A 22,344-nucleotide genomic window follows, 5' to 3' on the forward strand; every position below is an offset into this window, starting at 1 on the left:
ATGACTTTCAGGAATTCCAGCCTGAAACTAGACAGTTGCTCTGCACTCGAGGGAAATAAAATGGAAAGGAAAAATAAAAAAGTTAATATCCGTGGTTTCTGAATTATAAGTAGTACATGAAGATACAGAGGTTGTGTTAAAAATACAGGACTAAAAAAATCTGAAAATGTTAAAGTGGAAAGTGTTTAGCTGAAAAGCACAAACCATGTTTTTTAGACAGGTTTTTATGGACTAGCAGGTTTTCTCTTTCTTCTCCATTTCCATTGTTGCTGACACATTCAACAGTGCTGTTGCCATGGTTTTTTACAGTGAGACTGACAGTGCTGTTGACTGTGTGGTTTGATACACTAGTAATGACAGAGTACTCAGTGTGGTGATTCGACAGAGGCCATGTGATGTTAGGTAAAGGAAAGCCTTCACTGATGCACACACAGGTCAAACCATCAGACTTAAGCACACATCCTGAGCCATTCTGTATCTTTGTATGCCCTGTAAACATGTAGTCAGAATCATAAAACAGGAGATGCTGTAAGCTATAATGTTAATGAACTTCAGGTTAAAATGCCATTGACTTACAAGTCACAGTTACATCAAGATATGAAGTTGGAGTTGTGTTCAGATGTTTTACTGTACAGATGTACTGCCCTGAATGTTCTGGTGTCACATTATGGACGACAAGTGTAGCTGATCCAGTGTCATTGTGCAGCTTTGTGTTAGAACCAAGATTGGACCACACGATCACAGATGGAGGAAAACTTTCAACACTGCAGGTCAAATTCAGAATATCTCCCTCCCTAACAGTTGAATTCCCAATGATTATAATTTCTTTCATGTCTGTAAGATAAAAATATACATTTTACAATCATGTTGTTTCCTTTTCAGACTCTACTGATCATCCAATAGATTAAAAAAAAAAACAGATATAAACAATAACAATAAGTTACGAAGTACCCACAGTTCACATTTACTGTCAAAGTCTCCTCTGTAGTTTTTCCACATGTGAAGTTGATCTTGCAAGTGATACTGGTGTTGTGGTGTTCAGATGAAGCATTAAAGGTCAAAGTTGAGATGTGTCTTTGTGTGAAAGCCGCCAGATTCTCAGTCTTGAAATTAGTGCTGTTTCCTGTAATGTAAGATTCAGTCCCTCCTGCTCCTCTCCATGTCCAGGTGATTTGAGGAACAGATCCAGAGCAGAGACCAGGAGCAGTGCAGGTCAGTGTGGCCTGCTGTCCCTCTGTCAGTGTGGGAATATTTACTCTGGGCTTCAGATTAAGACCTAATGGAAAAAAATAAATTGCATTTCTAGAAACACATCAACTATCTGAAGTTCGTCTAGTAAATCAATCTGTTTTTTCAAATAAGATATTTAATGAAAATGGTTAATGGCAATCACAAGTTTTAACAGGAACTGCTGCAGTTCCTACCAGCTACCATAGAGGTCAACAATTCCCCAAAATAATGAATACTTCATTAAGGCCTTAAAAATACTAAATATGTTATTGTACATGAACAAATATCTTCTTTTTCAACGTGATTGTCCTTGAAATAGCTTTTTTCACCTTTAACAGAGACAGTTACTCTTGGAATGAATGTGAATCCACCTTGTTTTCCATTCAGTTCACCAGTAACTCTGGGCTGATATGATCCAGAATCAGACTCTTTGAGATCATTAATGATGATGCTGCAGTTCTTTTGCCTCACATCAGGCTCCAAACGTGAGACTCGTCCTTCAAACGCAGCCTGAGCTTTTTTGTCTGTGTTTTTGTTGCTGTCAAATATTATGTCAGCTTCACTGCAACTGTGTTGAGATGCTTCACATTTGTACCAAACTATATGTTCGGGTCTAAACTCATCAGCAGTAGTGAAAGAACACGGGATCACAACACAGAGTCCAGCCTCTGCTGTTAGTTCTCGCTCACTCAGAGTAACACAGTATTTTCTATCACAGTGTTGTCGTCCCCAGGCTGAAGCACCTGTTAATGCAAAGGGAAAGATAAATATAGTGATAAAGAATATTTACTTTACAACAATAAACATGATGTCTAATTAAAGATACCACAGGAACTTTTATGTTTTCACAATCTTCTTGTTTGTGCTGTAGCCTACACAACTACTATGGTTTTCACATTATATCCAGGCAATAATATATTCCTGGATGTTGATTAACAATATCTCAGGACAGGTTTAACAAAAGATTAAATTAAAATGGCACACAAGCCAACAGATGGTAGCAAAGGCACAAGTTTATGATGAACTGTGGGTAATAATAAATTCTTATTATCTGGACAAATTTCAGAAAAAGAGTGTTACATACAAATATATATAAAAAAATCAAATAGAAATATAGCAGAATTACAGTAAAGCAGAAGATACAAACCTGTGTCAGCAATGCTTCCTTTTACAGAGACAAACAGAGCCGACCAGATGAGAACAAACATGTTCGTTGCTCGAGACGTTCAGTCTCTCCCTCCACAGAATAACTTATCCAGCCGATGAAGCAAAAAAGAAACCAAAACAAAAAATACAATAAAGAAAAAGCCAACAGTTCACATCACACAGCTCAATAAAAGATGTAATATATATATATATAATATTATATAAATGTATATTAACTGCCAAATAAGAGGACAGCATTACCAGCATCACCAGTGTGTGTGTCATGGCTACTGAACGGACCCACGCGCAGACAGTTCTTTCAAGGAAACAAAAGAGGGGATTTATTTACAACAGGGATCACCTTAGTGCAAAATGTATGTACAGTGAGTTGGGAGGGGGTCCAGGGCTCCAGGGAGAGAAGGGGGGGGGGGGAATCCACACACACGCTTCCTCTTCCACTCAGTCACCGCCACCGCTCCTCCGCACACACGCACTCCTCTTCAGCCGCACTCGCTCCAACACTCCACACACTGCCCCACTCGGACAGGTCCGGTGATTCGGTCCAGAATCTACAGACAGAAGGTCAAGGTTAGTTCCACAACATAAAACACGTGTAAGCGATTCTTCTTTGAATATGCCGCGAGCACGAACTCAGGTGGTTCGACGTTGCAGCGGTGAGCTGCTCTGTGCCACTGCCTTAAATAGCAGCTGGGGAAATCAGCCAGATCAGCCGCAGGTGGACACCATCCACAGGGGTGCGTGGGCCAGGAGTGAGAGCCCGTAATGAGCTCCACCCAGGCAGAGAGGAGGAGGAGAGACAAAAAACTAAAACTAATCAACAACAAAACCTGTAGCCAGCGTGGGCCAACCAGAGAGACACGGGGACCGTGACAGTGTGAATGGGTGGATGACTGGATGTGTAAAGCGCTATACAAATACAGGCCATTTACAGCATTAGGTCACTCATAATATTTGATTAATAAATAATGGTCTTATTCACCATCACTGCTACAGATGTGAAAAAGTCTTTACAATTCTTCTTTTAAAAAGACTTTTTGAAACTCATTAAAATTTATTTTTACCTGTTTTGGTTTGTTCTTCAAACTTCTCTTCTCACTGATGTCTGGTGACTCTCTAAACTGAAGTTTTTCATCCTCATCGCTCTTTTCTTTTTCTTCCTCCTTCTTGCAAAATGATTTCAGGAAGTTTCTCAGTAAACCACTCAACTTTACAGACTGACGTTCAAGTTCCTCTGTATGCTATATATAATTATAACAATTTACCTTTTTAAAACATAATGCTATCTTGAGATTTAAAGATTGCAGTAATGGTGCTCCAACAAGTTCTATATATTCATATAGCATCAAATCATCATCATTCACCACATGGCCCTTATCACTGTGAGGTAAAGTCCGCACAAGATTAGAGTGAAAACATAACTTGTATATGACATTCAGCTTATCTTTACATTACTTCAACATCATACCACCAATACAACATCATTTTATTGCTATTTAAATGTTTTCTTATGTACTCATTAAAAAATGTTCCTTGAGACAGATTGAGTGCATTAAAGAACTTAAGAATTTAAAATAAACTTCCCCTCTCTCATTCCCCTTATTTCTGCATATTTAGTCATATTTCATGTCCAAATATGCAGAAGTGTTTGCTGCCTCTCTGCAAACACATCTGCATATTTAAGCTTCTTATGTATCCATTTATATTTTCACACCATCTCAGCTGGTCTTAGTATTGCTATTGCTAACTCATTTTAATATTGTTATAGCAATGCACTGCTCTGCACTTGTATTTGTGAAAATTATTTTTAACCATTTAAAATAAGATCAGTGCAGCAGTTTGTTGTATGTGTGAGTCTACATAGCTGGACCCAGAGGATTGTGATCACCAACATTATATATGTCATAAAAAATTATCTTCAGTCTTTTTCGCATTACTGACTTTCTTCTGAATTTGATGCCTGCCTTCACACAATTCTACGATTTAAGCTGAGACAGACTGTTTTGACCTGAAACACTGAGTCATATGTATTAGAAATGAATGATATTTCCCAGATATCAAATTTCAACAACTTAATTGATTTGTTAAAAGCAGCTAGTTATTATTTTTTAAAATGTTCATAAATACCACGCATTTATTCATCCATCAATCCATTCTCATACCCCTTACCTGGGTGGGAGCAATAAAACATTTAGTCTTGAGCGTTATTGTTCTTGTTATGGCCCTAGCAGGGCATCCAGATTGCCCTTGTATGGGTGTGTCCTGCCATCTCTCCTGCCTTAGGTCCCATCTTTTTTGTACAGCTGACTCCCATCAGCAGTTAGAAGTACTTAAGGCCAGAGAAAGGTGAGCTCTAGTGCCAGAGAGCCTTGTTGGTTTGTAACTAGTGAGCTGTGTGTATGGTGATTGATTGCTCCTGCTCTGTGGAGAGGAGTGTGTCTTTCATGACTAATCCTTTTGTACTTACTTTTCAGTTTACTGACCAACACCTGAGTTTTGTTGTTTTCTTTCCTTAAAAGGTGATAGCAGCTTGTCTGTCTCTGTGTTTAGTTATTAAGTTAGTTTAAACTAAGTATGTAATAGAAAAAAGCATCATCATCATCATCATCAATACTGGTTACTGTTAATATCTAGTAACAGTTATTAAGAGACTGAAGGCTTTCTGGATCAGACCCGCAGTGCTGTACAAAAACTAACAGCTGGCATATGTCTGAAGTGTGGATCAGTTCAAACACCAATTGATCTGTGTATCTGTGTCCATCAGGTACTTAAGTATCTATTTAGTAGAGCATTTCTTGTTTGTAACAATCCTGAAGAACTCAATGGTTTAAACTGATGTTTTACTCATCAGTACTATAAACTTGCATGCTGAAACTGCAAATATGGTGTTAAGAAGTGGGTCTCAGAACAAAATGGCCACAGTACAAGAAAAGAAGAAGTTCTAACAGTGACCAATAGAGAACCAATAGAAATTCATCACGTTTATTCCATCACAAGGTTTATTTTTCTTTCGAAGCAGACAAATGCCTAAAGGTGTAGTTCTTGCATCTTCCAGAGAAAGACTTTCCCCCCATGTTAATAGGTCTTGCATTAGTAGGGATTGTATTTCCACATCAGATCCTTGGAATTTAACTCTCAAGCTCTTCCTCTCTAGGTCTTGAAGAATGTTATCTGGTTGGCCAACTCCTAATTACAGAGTAAGCTTTCCTCCTTAAACTTCCATAATATACAGGTCCAGCAAACTAACAGGTTCCTATTCTGTTGTATCAAAACAAATCCACAATAATCCTAATTAAATTGAATCCTTCTTCTGGTCAAATTGAATTATTATAAAAGCAAAACCATTCGGGCCATGTTATAGCCATTTTCCTTTAAAATATCCCTATCTGTCACTGGAGTCGGCTGCTGCAACCAGCTGCAACTGTGTCATGCAGCCGCTCACTTTCCTGCTTTCTCTTCCAAATTCATCCTTTCTCTCCCTTTAACAGAGAAGGGCCAAAATCTACACCAGTCAACTACTCTCAACTCCAAATAGATGGCAGCTGAACTAGACTGAATTCTCCTTCCCACATGTGTGTGGCTGATATCTTACACAAACATAAACGAAAACAAGAGCATGCAATAACTGAACAGGAACCCATTTTTATGGGATACTCTATATACATATACATAGCAGTAATCTGAATATTAAATTGTATCATTTGTGAAAAACTGAATATTGACAAGGTGAAACAGCTGTGGAGCTCAAGCAGTCTAAGATTTAAGCTGAGCCAGACTGTTTTGACTGAGTCATATTTATTAGAAATGAATGATACTTCCTAAATATAATATTTTATCAACTTAATGGATTTATTAAAAAAAGGTAGTCATTATTTTTCAAAATGTTCATAAAAAAAGCTTAAAATACACATATTCATTCATCCATCCATTCTCTTACACTAATCCTTATCAGGGTCCCAGGCGCCCTGTGGGGGGTGGCAATAAAACATATTTAGTGTTGAACTATATTGTTCTCAAGAGGTTTTAAACCAAGTAAATAATAGAAAAAAATTGTCATTTTTATCGATCAATACTCTGGGATTGTTTGGGGACTTTTGTCATTAGCATTAGAACTACTGAAGCTAGTTATATCAAAAGTTTTAAATTGATTATTGGTATAGAACAAATGATTCGGTCAACCTGATGATGGTGCCGGATAAAAACTGAAAAAGAAAATAAATGATCTTATGCAAAAGAGGAAAGAAATGCATTTATTCTGGAGGAATACAAAACACAATACATCGTGTAAAAGGGCATTTTGTGAAAACACAAAAAGAAAATTCCAAAGGTTATTTGGCACACTTTGGCTACACACTTTCAAATATATTTAACCAGACAATGTCAGTGTTGGCCATCTGCCAAATGGAAACTTAAACCGTTAAAAATCTGCAAAATACATCAAGAATAGAGTCAAGAAAAAGATAAGCCACTATATTTACTGCTACTACTAAATGTCACTGGGCAAGATTTTATAGTAAAGCAGTATAGGTATCTAAAATTTGCTAAACCATAACATTTTTCTAATATTTGTAATCCTTAAACTACTGCAGAGCACGATATTCAAAGCTAACATTCTGTAAGATTTGATTTATTAATATTTGTGAAGTTTACAGTATAGAGAAAATTGTCCTACACTTAGTTATTCCAACACAAAATGGAAATCCATCCATCCATCCATCCATCCATCCATCCATTACATCTGAAGAGATCAATATTTATCCTTAGCAACTATACAAAAGAATTCCTCAAATATCATCTGTTATGTCATTCACAGTGGAGTACACTGCCTCATCTTCCTCGTCCTTCTTTTCTGTTTCACAATGTTTCATCTCCCCCTCCAACATTTTACCGTCGTCTCCACCATCATCTTCTTGTTCTTTTTTTATTACCTTCTTAATTTCAGCGTACTCCGTCTTTGTGCTTTCTCGCATCCTTGCTGCCTTTCTGCCGCTGTGTGTTTTTAACAGGGAAAGATCAATGGTGGCATATTTCACTTCGTTTGTCCCACTGTTTGAGTTCAGGGTCTGGTTGTTTTGTAATGCTTGAGCATCATGTATCTGTTAGGCACAAAGTAAATAGTTTCAGTCATTTATCAGCTACAGGCAGCCAAACATTGTGAATACTATTGATTTATCTTGTTTAAAGTCTTTCATGCTTCAAAGGGTTTTGAGTTCTCATTGGGTGGCCTGAAAATTAGCTTTACACAAGAAAGGAACTTTGCATTACTTTAATTCTGGTTTCCATTTGTGTATTTGTTTATTTATTTTATTAGATGTTTGTTGTATCATGAATATTAAAGATCAAAGTTTTACTGTGACAGAAAGTTGAGATGTCTCATATTTTAAGTCAAACCATCCTATTTGCATGGTTTCTCTCTCCATCTGTCCCTTACTGCATTGCGCTGGAGTACACCTGAGAATTGCCAGGCTGTGTTAAACACCGCCTAGCAGAATAAAGGTGGCGACACTGGATTACCAGCAGCAATGAGACTTCCACCATATGTATGTGAGATATTTGTGCTGAAACTCATTTAAACTATTTGAAGAGTTATATCAAAAAAGACAAATTAACATAAATACCAGTGGATCATCTGGACGTGTCAGCATCACAAAAGTGTCATTCAAATGTCCAGAACTCGTCATTTCTTTCCTGTAGAAAAGGGCATATTTACAGAAACAATGCTGAAATGAATGTTAAATTGAATCTACAGAGAAACCTTAGTAATAACTACAAAAATAAATTCTGTACCTGTAACACTTTTTGGCCAAAAAGCAAACACTTGATGAAAGAACTGCACCAATCAAAAATGCAATGATAATTTCCAGAAATCGCCACCTAAGACCCGATGACGGCTCTGCAATCAAAGAAAACAACATGATAAAACCTGTTAACTCACATTTGCCATTGAATTATATACAGTACACCTAATGGCTAGTCTAATGATTGTCTTAATTACATAGGTCATAGATTACATGGGTCCAAAAATGGTAGTAAAAATGTCAAGTGGTTAAAAATGTTACAGAAAGGGTTTTAATTTAAAACAACAGCAACAACCAAACAAAACTTACCATCTTTTTTGGACAAGTTGTTATTGATCAGCAGGTTCTCTCTTACTTCTCCATTTCCATTGTTGCTAACACATTCAACAGTGCTGTTGCCATGGTTTTTTATAGTTACACTGACAGTGCTGTTGACTGTGTGGTTTGATACACTAGTAATGACAGAGTACTCAGTGTGGTGATTCAACAGAGGCCATTTGATGTTAGGTAAAGGAAAGCCTTCACTGATGCACACACAGGTCAAACCCTCAGACTGAAGCACACATCCTGAGCCATTCTGTATCTTTGTATGCCCTGTAAACATGTAGTCAGAATCATAAAACAGGACACGCTGCAAGCTATAATGTTAATGAACTTCAGGTTAAAAATACATGCCATCTACTTACAAGTCACAGTTACATCAACATATGAATTCAGAGTTGTGTCCAGATGTTTTAGTGTACAGATGTACTGCCCTGAATGTTCTGATGTTACATTATGGACGACAAGTGTAGCTGATCCAGTGTCATTGTGCAGCTTTGTGTTAGAACTAAGTTTATACCACACAATCACAGATGGAGGAAAACTTTCAGCACTGCAGGTCAGATTCAGAACATCTCCCTCCTTAACAGTTGTATTCCCAATGATCTGAGCAGCCCTGCTATTTGTAAAATACATTTCAGTGATTTCAATGGTATATTTAAGGAGAGGGCAAGTTACACCGACATGTAATAATTCAACAAAAAAAAATGAAAGAAAAGAATGATAAAAACGCGAGTTTAATAAATGCAAAGTGTAAAATGCCACAAATGCCATTAAAATGCAAATTACAATTTGGTCACCGTAAATTATCATAATAGGTTTCAAAAGGCTCTTAATACATTTCCTCTTACTTCCCCTGTATAGTGCAGTCTACAGTGTTCCTCTTTCTGAATAAAGTTTTACTCTGCATCAATATATAAAAGATGTGGCCACTGCTAAAATGTTCTGCTTAAAAGCAAAAAATTTGTGTACTTACATATCACTGTGACACTGATATCCTTCTTCAGGGAATTGTCCATATATGTAACTGCACAGATGTACTGTCCAGAATGTTCTGCTGTTGCATTAGAGATGACAAGTGTAGCTGATCCAGTGTCATTGTGCAGGTTTGTGTCAGAACCGAGTTTAGACCACACAATCACGGATGGAGGGAAACTTTCAACACTGCAGGTCAGATTAAGAACATCTCCCTCCTTAACGGTTGTAACACCACTGATTGTAATTTCTTTCTTATCTGTGAGATAAAAATATACATTTTACAATCATGTTGTTTCCTTTTCAGACTCTACTGATCATCCAATAGATTTCAAATAAATAAACAGATATAAACAATAACAATAGGTTACGAAGTACCCACAGTTCACATTTACTGTCAAAGTCTCCTCTGTAGTTTTTTCCACATGTGAAGTTGATCTTGCAAGTGATACTGGTGTTGTGGTGTTCAGATGAAGCGTTAAAGGTCAAAGTTGAGATGTGACTTTGTGTGAAATCCACCAGATTCTCAGTCTTGAAATTAGTGCTATTTCCTGTAATGTAAGATTCAGTCCCTCCTGCTCCTCTCCATGTCCAGGTGATTTGAGGAACAGATCCAGAGCAGAGACCAGGAGCAGTGCAGGTCAGTGTGGCCTGCTGTCCCTCTGTCAGTGTGGGAATCATTACTCTGGGCTTCAGATTAAGACCTAATAGAAAAAAATTGCATTTATAGAAACACATCAACTATCTGAAGTTCATCAAGTACGTCAATCTGTTTTTTCAAATAAGATATTTAATGAAAATGGTTAATGGCAATCATACGTTTTAACAGGAACTGCTGCAGTTCCTACCAGCTACCATAGAGGTCAACAATTCCCCAAAATAATGAATACTTCATTAAGGCCTTAAAAATACTAAATATGTTATTGTACATGAACAAATATCTTCTTTTTCAACATGATTGTCCTTGAAATAGCTTTTTTCACCTTTAACTGAGACAGATACTCTTGGAATGAATGTGAATCCATTTTGTTTTCCATTCAGTTCACCAGTAACTCTGAACTGATATGATCCAGAATCAGACTCTTTGAGATCATTAATGATGATGCTGCAGTTCTTTTGAGTCACATCAGGCTCCAAACGTGAGACTCGTCCTTCAAACCCAGCCTGAGCTTTTTTGTCTGTGTTTTTGTTGCTGTGAAATATTATGTCAGCTTCACTGCAACTGTGTTGAGATGCTTCACATTTGTACCAAACTGTATGTTTGGGTGTAAACTCATCAGCAGTAGTGAAAGAACACGGGATCACAACACAGAGTCCAGCCTCTGCTGTTAGTTCTCGCTCACTCAGAGTAACACAGTATTTTCTATCACAGTGTTGTTGTCCCCAGGCTGAAGCACCTGTTAATGCAAAGGGAAAGATAAATATAGTGATAAAGAATATTTACTTTACAACATTAAACATGATGTCTAATTAAAGATATTGAAGTAACTTTTATCTTTTACACAGGCTGCTTGTTTGTGCTGTACTCCACAACTACTATAATGTTCTCATTTCACAGCTTATTATATCCAGGCTATGGAATCTCCCTGGATGTGCATCAACAATATCTCAGGACATGTTTAACAAAACATTAAATTAAAATGGCACACGAGCCAATAGATGATAGTAAAGGCACAAATTTATGATGAACTGTGGATAATAAAAAATTCTTATCATCTGGATACATTTCAGAAAAAGAGTGTTACATGCAAATATCAAATACAAATATAGCAGAATTACAGTAAAGGACAAGATACAAACCTGTGTCAGCAATGCTTCCTTTTACAGAGACAAACAGAGCCGACCAGATGAGAACAAACATGTTCGTTGCTCAAGACGTTCAGTCTCTCCCTCCACAGAATAACTTATCCAGCAGATGAAGCAAAAAAGAAACCAAAACAAAAAATGCAATAAAGTAAAAGCCAACAGTTCACATCACACATCAAAAGAAAGATGTATAATATATATAATATTATATAAATGTATATTAACTGCCAAATAAGAGGACAGCCTTATAATATTTGATTAATAAATGATGGTCTTACTCACCATCACTGCTACAGATGTGAAAAAGTCTTTACATTTCTTCTTTTAAAAAGATTTTTTGAGCCACATTCAATTTTATTTTTACCTGTTTTACTTTGTTCTTCAAAACTTCTCTTCTCACTGATGACTGGTGACTCTCTAAACTAAAGTTTTTCATCCTCATCGCTCTTTTCTTTTTCTTCCTCCTTCTTGCAAAATGATTTCAGGAAGTTTCTCAGTAAACCACTCAACTTTACAGACTGACGTTCAAGTTCCTCTGTATGCTATATATAATTATAACATTGTTTATTAAAACATAATGTTATCTTATTTTAACATTCCAATAATGATGCTCCAACAAGTTTTATATTTTCATATCAGAATCAGAATTGGGATCAGAAGACTTTATTTATCTCCAAGGGGCAATTAACAAACAACCGAGCAGCATACGTGGAAGATAAGGACAATAAGAACAGGCAATAGAAGTGAAATAATAAATACACAGAATATACAGTTTTAAAATTACACAGTTTTAAAATTAAAGTGACTGAAGGTGAATAAATAACCGCAAGTGACTAAAAGTGAATAAAGTGTCAGTAGTGTAAGAAGAATGTAGTTTATGTTTCTGGTGTGGGAAATGTTTTTATCGGCCGGAGTTAAAAAGCAGAGTGGCTTTGAGGACAAAGGTGGCTCTCCCTCTCTCAGTATTTCCTGCAGAGGGGAGCCATTGAGATGCTGGGTGAAGAATGTGAGAGGGGTCGTTGATGATTTTGGCTGCCTGTCTAAGGGCCTGTTGGCTGAAAACCTGTGCCAGAGTTCTGATAGGCAGTCCAATGATTTTAGAGCACACTGATGGAGCGTGCTGCAGTCTGTTCCTGTTCTGAAGGCTGAGGGAGTGGAACCAGCAGGTGATGGAGAAGGTCATGATGCTTTCCAGGAAGGCATAGTAAAAAGTCATCATGATGGGTGTGCTGACTCCAAAGGAGTTGAGTTTCCTAAGGAGGTATAGAATGTTGGCAGAGAATTTCAGGAGGTTGTTGAAGATGGTTCCCAGGTATTTGTACTCCTCAATACCTCCACTGGCTTCCCGTGGATGGTGGCGGTGACAGAAGCAGCCAGATCCCTCGGCCTACTGGAGAAGGTCACCACCATCTCTTTGGTTTTGCCTATGTTCAATTCAAGTCTGGAGCTGTCACACCACTCTACAAACTCCTGAAAAGTGGGCCTGTGGTGTTGTGAGGGGCCTGACAGGAGAAATGTTTTGTCAGCATATTCAACCAGGTGACAGTTGGGCTGTGTGGATCTGCAGTCATCGGTGTAGAGGATGAAGAGCAGGGGGGAGAGCACACAGCCCTGGGGGGAGCCAGTGGAGGTGGAAAAGAGACCGGAAAGAGACTTGTTGACCCCAACTTTCTGAGTCCTGTTGGTCAAAAAGTCCAGTATCCACAGGAATAGCTGATCATCCAGGTGAAATCGGGTGGAAAGTTTAGTGGCCAGGATATGAGGCTGCAGAGTGTTGAACGCTGATGAGAAATCAGCAAACAGAAGTCTGGTGGAGGAGTCAGGGAGCTCCAGATGTTTGTGGATGGAGTCCAAGATGAAGATTTTGGCAGCATTTACATTACTTCAACATCATACCACCGATACAACATCATTTTATTGCTATATAAGTGCTTTCTTATGTACTCAGTTAAAAAAAAGTTCCTTGAGACAGATTGAGTGCATTAAAGAACTTAAGAATTTAAAATAAACTTCCCCTCTCTCATTCTCAGTGTTTGCTGCCTCTCTGCAAACACTTCTGCATATTTAGGCTTCTTATGTATTTATTTATATTCTGCACCATCTCTGCTGCTCTTAGTATTGCCATGTAACTCATTTTAATATTGTTTTAGCAATGCACTGCTCTGCACTTGTATTTGTGAAAATTATTTTTAACCATTTAAAATAAGATCAGTGCAGCAGTTTGTTGTATGTGTGAGTCTACATAGCTGTACCCAGAGTATTGTGATCACCAACATTATATATGTCATAAAAAATGTTGTCTTTTTCTTCAAGCACACCATTGTTTTTCTTGTGACATTACCAATAAGTTTGATGTGTCACATGGCCTTCTTCCTATTGAAAAAACAAAAGTTGTATCCAAGATGACCGACTTCTAGGAGTCAACAATCCCCTTATCAGAATCAGAATCAGAATCGTGTTTATTGGCCAAGTATATGTGCAGACACATACAAGGAATTTGGTTCCAGTAGATGGTGGCTCTCAAGCACAGCAATGTAAATCACACACACACACACACACACACACACACACGGGTCTATGTGGTATGGAGGGACTATCCTACGTCAATCCACCCGGTGGTGGTTTAAGTGGACTACCCTTTTCAAAGGACTTAGAGCCAAGGGAGCGAGGTTAAAGTGTTCGAAAAAATCTGAAAAAAAATTTGGGTCACTTCAGACCTCATACACTCCCTATAGAAGTCTAGATACACTGATACACACCAACCAGACTCTATTGTGTTTTCTGGAGACATTGTCCACTTGACAACAATGTGTTTTATGAGGTCCAAAAAAAACAATATTGGGTCTTTAAAGGGACAATGATGTAATATTTAAATAGCTCATCATTACCATGAATACACATCTGACAGGACACAGGATTACTGGAACATCATTTTATTAGTGTTCTTGGATCTGAACATTAATTTTAACCATAAATAAAAAAACAAATCTATGGACAAAAATGCCCACGCTTCCCACAGAAATATAAAAATATAGAAAACAGAAAAATTAAAAACATTTAAAATGAATTTTAATAGTTTAAAGGTAAATATTAAGGGGAGAAAATATGCATTTATAATTTTTTATTTTAAATATAACCCGTCAAAAAAAAAACTAAATAAATTAAATGTAAAAATTATGAAATACAAACTGCTTCTGTATTTAACAAGAACTTTTTTTTTCTTTAAACAGAACATCAGTGTTAACAACAATTGGCAATCTGACCAAGATGTAAAACCACATCTGGCTAAACAGTTATTTTAGTTCATTTTTTTCTGCCTTTTTGCAGTTAATCCTCTGTTTCTTACAAAATCTCTTATGTTTTGAACTGTTCTTCCTGCCAACACCGGATCTTCTACCAATTTGCAATGACTGCATTCATTTTTGGTGGCTAGTTTCCCTTCGTTTATGTGGTCTTTAAAATGCCTCATCACTGCAGCAACCTCAGCCTTGGACCACATGTTTTTGGGAGCTCTTCGGGAATTGTGGGATTGAGCAGCATTTTTCTCTGGAAGATATATAAAGTAGTAGTAGTTAAAACAAAAAAAAAACCAAACAAAAAAAAAACAAAAAACATTTGCTTGTTAAAAGAATGGATGCTACCCTGTACTAACTTCTGAAATGTGTTGCTACCATCAATATCAAAACGAGCTAAAATTCTCTTTGAAAATTTATCAAATTTCTAAAATGAGACAACATTTAGTGTTCCGCTGTGAATAAAAGACTGAATAAAAAGTTGAATAAAAGTCTCTTGATGCATGCTCAATCATCCAGGTAAGTAAATCCCAAAACGTTGATTCTGTTAATCTGGACGTAGCGTTTTCAGTGGGAGAAACATTTTGTCACTCATCCAGGTGACTTTTTGCGACCACTCTGCAGTTTGCCATATGTTGCAAAGTGATGAAACAATAATAAGCTTAGAGAACCAACTGCACCCCTTACCTTCAGAGGGAGCAGCAGTCTCACTTGCTGCAGGCATTGTGAGTGGTCCTTCATCTGCTGATTACACAATTTGATTAAGTTTTAATATTTGTAACAAACATTTTATCCACAGAAACCAAGCTACTGGTAACTTACCACAATCTACAGTGTCTTGGAGCTGCGCTGTGTTTGTGGAATCAGCTACTGCATGTACAGGCTCACTGGTGCCACACGCCGACATTGTGAGTGCTGTGTCATCATCATCTGATTCACTCTCACTGTCCTTTGTTTCAGCATCACTTAATGCAATTTCATCTGAGAAATTGTGGGGGGGGGGGGGAAACAAAAACCAAAAAACCAAACACAACCCCCCCAAAAACCTCACATTAACAACGAGATATGACAAAATACAGAACAAATACTGGAAATTATAGTACATAGTTTTACTATTTAAGGTCACCACTCTGCAGTTTGCCAAATGTTGCAAAGTGATGAAACAATAGACTTCAAGAACCTTAAATCATGGACATTTAACAGAATGGTCTGTGCTTTTAGGTTTTAATTCTGTTGATAAAGCATAATATTCAACTACTGCCCTAATATTTGCTCCTTTCAATACAAACCTTCTATTTTGATCTCATCCAGTGATTTCCCCTGGATCTGGGAAAGATGTCCTTTTTCCAGTGTTAAAAGCAGTTTGGAAATCTTGGCCAGCTGTGTTGTGGGAACTGGTAATCTGTAGAATTCGCGGTGAACGCGGATATCATGACCCAGGAAATCTGCAACCTGATCAAGTTCGTTGTTTTTCAAATTAAGGACTTGTGAGAGTGTGGCAACATGTTTTCTGAGCTGTGTCGATCTTAGATACTCAGGCTGCTTTGCTCCACACTGGTGTGCATGAACACGCAAGGAGTCCATTCCTCTGTAATGACTCATTGATCGGGGTCTTGCAAAGAGGTAGATATTAGTGGCACAAATACCACAGTCAGGCCTCCTACTAACCAGTAGTGACAGAGCATCGAGCATGCTTGGTGTTAGCAGAACTGGAACATTTCTGTCCCTTTTTCCCATTATTTCTATTCTACAGAAATAGTTACAGAGTCTCTGTTCCATTTCTGAGAGCCCCATGGCAACATCTGTGTGGAGTGCTGTTTTGTCTCTTTCAAGAAAACTTTTGAGGCGCATCTTTGAAACCTCTCCAGAACGTCTTCGGTTGAACACAATGATTTGTGAGAGTGTAACTTGTGCAAGTTGGGCATAATTCTGAGCTGTGGCTTCGTTCTCCAAGCTGCAAAAGGCACTTTCTGCAGATTTTTGAAGGTAGTGATGGAGAATCCGAACATCTTCTGTAAAGGGCAATGTTGATGGCTTGTTAAACTTTGCCTCACTCAATGTGTTCAAGGCACGGTGAGACACCATCTCGGACCATTTGGAGACATACAACTTCTTGAACGCATCAGTGGACTTGATTAGGGCTTCATCCTCTGTCATGAGGGCACGACAATGGATAATGTCAGACATTTTATGCAGTGTATGTCCCAGTTTCAGCGCAAGGCTTGGAGTTTTGTATGACAGTGTCTCTTCATCAAAACCTGAAACTTTCTTTACTGCTTGCACAACTCTCTGGAAATTAGCAGGCTTAATAGCTTCTTCCATGTTATGCACTGAGAATTCTGTGCGCAGACACAACAACAAACGTCCCGCTTCACGAAGCTTCTGTCGTATATAATCATACTTTGTAGGGTCTTGTCCATGTTTATTGTAGAGGGACTGGGCAAACTGAATAACAGTAAAGTCATTTCGCACAGCTGAGGCAATCTCATCTTGTTTCATAACAGCAAGAACCTTCCAGACTCCACTTGACACCTGCGGATAACACTGAGACTCCAGAGTTAAAGCCAGGCCGAGTACTTTGGTTCTTCCAGGTTCTTTATCCGTGTCATCTTTTGGTTTGTTCGGACATCTGCGGACATGTCTCCAAAGATCCTTGCGAACATACATCCCTTGACAATAAAAGCAATGAGCGAACTTTCCCTCTACTGCTTTAATCTTGGGTCTTCTCTTCACTTTCAGTGGTCCCACTCCACCATGCAAAACTGCAGCATTATGCTTAAAATTTCCCTTATTTCTCAATTTCTCTAACAGACTTTTACGCTCGTTTGAGTCTCTAGGCAGGGAAAATGCATGCACAACATCAGGAGCTGTTTTGTGCGTTTTCAGGTGGCGGGAAATTTTAGCTTGTGGTTTGCCACAAAAATAGCAGTAATTTCTTTTACTTAAAGTCATTTTTTCTGATTCAGTTTCGCAAAGCTCACTTTTATCTTGTGGCTTGTCCTTTGTCAAGTTGTGGATTAAATTCATTGAATCTGATTGTTCATGCGCTTTGGAGATGTCATTTTGGCATAGCAGACCTTTTGATGTGCTTGGCAATAATGAGATGTCTTCATCTGAATCTTCATCATATGACTCTGAATCTGGCACATATTCTTCTTCTGATATGCTGTGGTTGCCATCATCATCGCTTGATATTTGATCCAGAACTGAATGTGGCAATCCATCCTCCCCTGAATATTCAGAAATTTCTTCTTTCTGGAATGTAAGAACAAAAGTTATTTTAATTGATCAATACTTTAGACAGGTAAAAAATAAACTGAAAAACAAAGTCAAGCCAAATATGAATGGGATACACACCTGTGTTGACTGGTGGCAATTCTGATTTGCCAATTTTGCAAGGCAAGATTTGTGCCAGACCCCTAAACAAACTGAAACACATTTTGATAGACTTAATTTAGCTTTGCAGTTCTATTTAAGTGAAGTCGTTTTTTGTCAAAGCATTGCAGTAATGTCAAATGCTGAAAAACAAAACAAAAACCAAACTGTTCACACTTAAGGATATTTTAATGACTACACATACACTGCTAATCCCCCCCCCCAAAAAAAAGGACATCCCAGATGTGAATGAAGGAATTATTCTTATTAAATACTTTGTTCTTTAGGTAGTTGAATGGCATGAAAGTGTGTAGTTGAATGTGTGTGGCCTCCAGATGCCTGTATGACTTCCCTACAATGCCTGGGCATGCTCGGGATGAGGTGGCGGATGGTCTCCTGAAGGATCTCCTCCAAGACCTGGACTAAAGCATCTGCCAACCCCTGGACAGTTTGTGGTGGATGGAGTGAGACATGATGTCCCAGATGTGCTCAATTGGATTCAGGTCTGGGGAACAGGCGGGCCAGTCCATAGCATCAATGCCTTTGTCATGGAGGAACTGCTGACATACTCCAGCCACATGAGGTCCAGTGTCGTCTCGCATTAGGTGGACCCCAGGGTCAAACGCACCAGCATGTGGTCTCACAAAGGGTCCGAGGACCTCATCTTGTTACCCAATGACAGTCAGGCTCTCTGGCAGGTACAGAAATGCCACCCCTCACCATTACTGACCCACTGCCAATATGATCATGCTGGAGGATGTTGCAGGCAGCAGAACGTTCCCCACGGCATCTCCAGACTGTCACGTGCTCAGTTTGAACCTCCTTTCAGCTGTGAGGAGCATAGGGTGCCCGTGCCGAAGTTGCCAAACTTTGTGTTTTCTGGCAAATGCCAAGCATCCTGCATGGTGTTGGGCTGCAAGCTCAATCCCCACCTGTGGACGCTGGACCCTCAAGCCACCCTCATGAAGTCAGTTTCTGACCATTTGAGCAGACAGATGCACATTTGTGGCCTGTTTGAGGTCATTTTGCAGGGCTCCTCTTGTTCCTCCTTGCACAAAGGTGGAGGTAGCGGTCCTGCTGCTGGGTTGTTGCCCTCCTATGGCCTACTCCACATCCAGGTAGCACCTCCATGCTCTGGACACTACACTAACAGACAGAGCAAACCTTCTTGCCACAGCTCACATTGATGTGCTACGTTAGATGAGCTGCACTACCTGAGCCACTTGTGTGGGTTGTAGACCGTCTCATGCTACCACTAAAATGAAATAACCGCCAGCATTCAAAAGTGACCATAACATCAGCCAGAAAGCATAGGTGCTGAGAAGTGGTCTGTGGTCACCACCTGCAGAACCAGTCCTTTATTATGGTGAATTGACTATAATTTCCACTTGTTGTCTACTCTATTTGCAAAACAGCATGTGAAACTGGTTGTCAGTGTTACTTCCTAAGTGAACAGTTTGATTTCACAGAAGTGTGACTGACTTGGAGTAACATCACATTGTTTAAGTGTTCCCTTTATTATTTTGAGCAGTTTATGTTATGGAATGGGGAATTGAGGACAATCCCAAGTATACCATTTTTACAAGGTCCTGCACCAATGAGGTAATACTACATTTCTTTAATTAGACGTGACCACCCATTAATTAAAAAGGGAGCAGTGTTCATTTCAGCTAGTCTTAACTTGTTGAACTCTATTAATGCTTTTTACTATATACTGTGCCTATTCACTAAATGTCTCACCTTTGCACTTATAGCCAAGCCACTTGAGGGAGGAAACCGGTCCCACACACTGAATGCACTTGTCCAAAGATGATATTGTTGTGCACACCAGACGATGATTCTGAAACTGTTAGCAAAATATTGCAACATTTATTTGTTTTGGACAGTTGGAAAGGTGAGGTGTTTTCAATTCAGTTGCAGATATCAACTAATAAACTTTGTCCATGTAAATCACATCACACCCAGGTGACTGCCAAACACACACACACACACACACAGCATCCATAAAGAATGATGATAGATTAAATTATTAGTTCATTTAGTGGTACACTGGATTATATTTACCCTTTCAGGCTCTGGATGTTTCAGGTCCAGATCATTGTTTGGAAAGCTGTTTGGTTGCGGCTTTAGGCAGCTCACAGTCTTCTGAATCTGGCTGGTCTCAGTCTTCGTGTGTAACAGATAGAAAATGAAGACAAAAGAACAGTAATCTGACAGTTACTAAAAATGCATCACTCAAGAGGATGAATAAACCATTTCACTATCGGCAAATAGCGTAAGGTACACATCGTGCATGAGAAACATTCATTAAAATCTGTCCTAAGTCAATGTTACCTCTTCAAAATCTTGCACTGAAGAAGAATGCATGGCTTCTGAGCCTTGCTGAGGCATTTCTTCATCAAGATCCTGCAACAAAGAAAAGATGGCACAAAGATTAGACCAAGTGCTCTTCTTGCAACTGTACTGGGCAGGCCTGTGCTTCTGTTTTTAATTTGCATGTGTGTGTGTGTGTGTGGGGGGGGGCTTTCCACTCAAGAAATGTTTTCTTCTGACAAAAATACTGGCTACAATAATTAACAACTGGTTCCTTTGCAATCATCCATCCTCTTCCACTTATCCTTATCAGGATTGTGGGGTAGCAGGTTTGGGGCCTATACCAGCTACCATAGGGCAGTACAACCTGGACAGATCACCAGTCTAACATGGAAGGACAAGCATTTGCATTCACACCAAAGGGCAGTTTTGAATCACCAGTTAACCTAACCCCATAAGCTACATCTTTGGACTGTGGGAAGAAGCCAGAGTACACAGCCAGAGACAACCCATGCACTACAGCAGTAAAAAGTGCCTAAAACAAGTTAAGAAGTTGTATAGTACTATCCATCTTAATGTTCAAGCCTGAGTTTCAAAAAATTTCAACATAGAAACAAAGCACATGTAGTCAGTTCTGCATGCTGTAGGTCAAACTGTCAAGAAATACGAGAAGACCCCTCCTAAAACCAGAGTGATGTCACCATGAAGCAAACTTTGACGGAGTCTCCCAATAACAGTGTGGTCCTCCTAAGTCACATTTGGGTGGTTAACACACACACACACACACTCAGATGTTATCCAGACTTGCACTTTGAAACAATGAAAAGGACCTACAAGCCACGGTCCATGTAAATCACATCTCACCCAGGTGACTGCCAAACACACACACACAGCATCCATAAAGAATGATGATAGATTAAATTATTAGTTCATTTAGTGGTACACTGGATTATATTTACCCTTTCAGGCTCTGGATGTTTCAGGTCCAGATCATTGTTTGGTTGCGGCTTTAGGCAGCTCACAGTCTTCTGAATCTGGCTGGTCTCAGTCTTCGTGTGTAACAGATAGAAAATGAAGACAAAAGAACAGTAATCTGACAGTTACTAAAAATGCATCACTCAAGAGGATGAATAAACCATTTCACTATCGGCAAATAGCGTAAGGTACACATCGTGCATGAGAAACATTCATTAAAATCTGTCCTAGGTCAATGTTACCTCTTCAAAATCTTGCACTGAAGAAGAATGCATGGCTTCTGAGCCTTGCTGAGGCATTTCTTCATCAAGATCCTGCAACAAAGAAAAGATGGCACAAAGATTAGACCAAGTGCTCTTCTTGCAACTGTACTGGGCAGGCCTGTGCTTCTGTTTTTAATTTGCATGTGTGTGTGTGTGTGTGTGGGGGGGGGGGGCTTTCCACTCAAGAAATGTTTTCTTCTGACAAAAATACTGGCTACAATAATTAACAACTGGTTCCTTTGCAATCATCCATCCTCTTCCACTTATCCTTATCAGGATTGTGGGGTAGCAGGTTTGGGGCCTATACCAGCTACCATAGGGCAGTACAACCTGGACAGATCACCAGTCTAACATGGAAGGACAAGCATTTGCATTCACACCAAAGGGCAGTTTTGAATCACCAGTTAACCTAACCCCATAAGCTACATCTTTGGACTGTGGGAAGAAGCCAGAGTACACAGCCAGAGACAACCCATGCACTACAGCAGTAAAAAGTGCCTAAAACAAGTTAAGAAGTTGTATAGTACTATCCATCTTAATGTTCAAGCCTGAGTTTCAAACCATTTCAACATAGAAACAAAGCACATGTAGCCAGTTCTGCATGCTGTAGGTCAAACTTTCAAAAAATACAAGAAGACCCCTCCTAAAACCAGAGTGATGTCACCATGAAGCAAACTTTGACGGAGTCTCCCAATAACAGTGTGGTCTCCTAAGTCACATTTGGGTGGTTAACACACACACACACACTCAGATGTTATCCAGACTTGCACTTTGAAACAATGAAAAGGACCTACAAGCCACGGTCCATGTAATACACATCACACCCAGTGA

The 22,344-nt window shown here is 38.9% G+C and overlaps 3 protein-coding genes across 6 annotated transcripts in view; all 3 read right to left on the reverse strand.

Moving 5' to 3' along the window:
* On the reverse strand, window positions 1-11,698 carry LOC120732722 (sialic acid-binding Ig-like lectin 14). Of its 3 annotated transcripts, XM_040030507.1 has the most exons (6): window positions 3,459-3,562; window positions 2,638-2,945; window positions 2,378-2,480; window positions 1,560-1,973; window positions 956-1,276; window positions 1-834 (listed from the first exon to the last, which is right to left on the reverse strand). In XM_040030507.1, the coding sequence occupies exons 3-6, from the start codon at window positions 2,436-2,438 to the stop codon at window positions 557-559; spliced, it is 1,074 nt and encodes a 357-aa protein (XP_039886441.1). In that variant the 5' UTR covers window positions 2,439-2,480; window positions 2,638-2,945; window positions 3,459-3,562; the 3' UTR covers window positions 1-556. The 3 variants fall into 3 exon arrangements, with proteins under 3 accessions (XP_039886441.1, XP_039886442.1, XP_039886443.1); XM_040030508.1 differs by lacking the exons at window positions 2,638-2,945; window positions 3,459-3,562 and adding an exon at window positions 11,577-11,698; XM_040030509.1 differs by lacking the exons at window positions 2,638-2,945; window positions 3,459-3,562 and adding an exon at window positions 3,377-3,423.
* Window positions 6,649-22,344, reverse strand: part of LOC120732721 (sialic acid-binding Ig-like lectin 11) — a 20,448-nt gene continuing 4,752 nt past the window's right edge. Inside the window, exons 2-7 of the mRNA XM_040030506.1 lie at window positions 9,490-9,747; window positions 8,879-9,136; window positions 8,502-8,786; window positions 8,182-8,287; window positions 8,013-8,082; window positions 6,649-7,490 (exon numbers count right to left, since the gene is read on the reverse strand). Of these exons, the coding sequence (XP_039886440.1) occupies window positions 7,179-7,490; window positions 8,013-8,082; window positions 8,182-8,287; window positions 8,502-8,786; window positions 8,879-9,136; window positions 9,490-9,532 (1,074 nt within the window). The 5' untranslated portion in view covers window positions 9,533-9,747 and the 3' untranslated portion in view covers window positions 6,649-7,178. The remainder of the gene's footprint in view (window positions 7,491-8,012; window positions 8,083-8,181; window positions 8,288-8,501; window positions 8,787-8,878; window positions 9,137-9,489; window positions 9,748-22,344) is intronic.
* Window positions 14,519-21,601, reverse strand: LOC120732717. Of its 2 annotated transcripts, none has more exons than XM_040030498.1 (10): window positions 21,493-21,601; window positions 21,235-21,324; window positions 20,297-20,368; window positions 20,027-20,128; window positions 19,703-19,808; window positions 17,945-18,015; window positions 15,877-17,842; window positions 15,410-15,568; window positions 15,275-15,328; window positions 14,519-14,840 (listed from the first exon to the last, which is right to left on the reverse strand). In XM_040030498.1, exons 1-10 carry the CDS (start codon window positions 21,547-21,549, stop codon window positions 14,593-14,595), a joined length of 2,925 nt encoding a protein of 974 aa, XP_039886432.1. In that variant the 5' UTR covers window positions 21,550-21,601; the 3' UTR covers window positions 14,519-14,592. The 2 variants fall into 2 exon arrangements, with proteins under 2 accessions (XP_039886432.1, XP_039886431.1); XM_040030497.1 differs by having other exon boundaries at window positions 15,275-15,331.

This window comes from Simochromis diagramma, unplaced genomic scaffold, assembly GCF_900408965.1.
Source record: "Simochromis diagramma unplaced genomic scaffold, fSimDia1.1 OVJJ01000361.1, whole genome shotgun sequence".
Taxonomy (NCBI): domain Eukaryota; kingdom Metazoa; phylum Chordata; class Actinopteri; order Cichliformes; family Cichlidae; genus Simochromis; species Simochromis diagramma.

What these genes read in the sequence shown, in the direction of transcription:
- LOC120732717 (XM_040030497.1), bottom strand. Translation starts at nt 21,549, where the DNA reads ATGCCTCAGCAAGGCTCAGAAGCCATGCATTCTTCTTCAGTGCAAGAT. An exon ending in AACATCCAGAGCCTGAAAGG is followed by an intron (nt 20,369 to 21,234) that starts GTAAATATAATC and finishes TCTTTGTTGCAG; the next exon opens with GATCTTGATGAAGAAATGCC. An exon ending in CAGTGCAAGATTTTGAAGAG is followed by an intron (nt 20,129 to 20,296) that starts GTAACATTGACT and finishes TTACACACGAAG; the next exon opens with ACTGAGACCAGCCAGATTCA.
- LOC120732722 (XM_040030508.1), bottom strand. Translation starts at nt 2,438, where the DNA reads ATGTTTGTTCTCATCTGGTCGGCTCTGTTTGTCTCTGTAAAAGGAAGC. An exon ending in AGGAAGCATTGCTGACACAG is followed by an intron (nt 1,974 to 2,377) that starts GTTTGTATCTTC and finishes TTGCATTAACAG; the next exon opens with GTGCTTCAGCCTGGGGACGA. An exon ending in TTTGACAGTAAATGTGAACT is followed by an intron (nt 835 to 955) that starts GTGGGTACTTCG and finishes TTTATCTTACAG; the next exon opens with ACATGAAAGAAATTATAATC.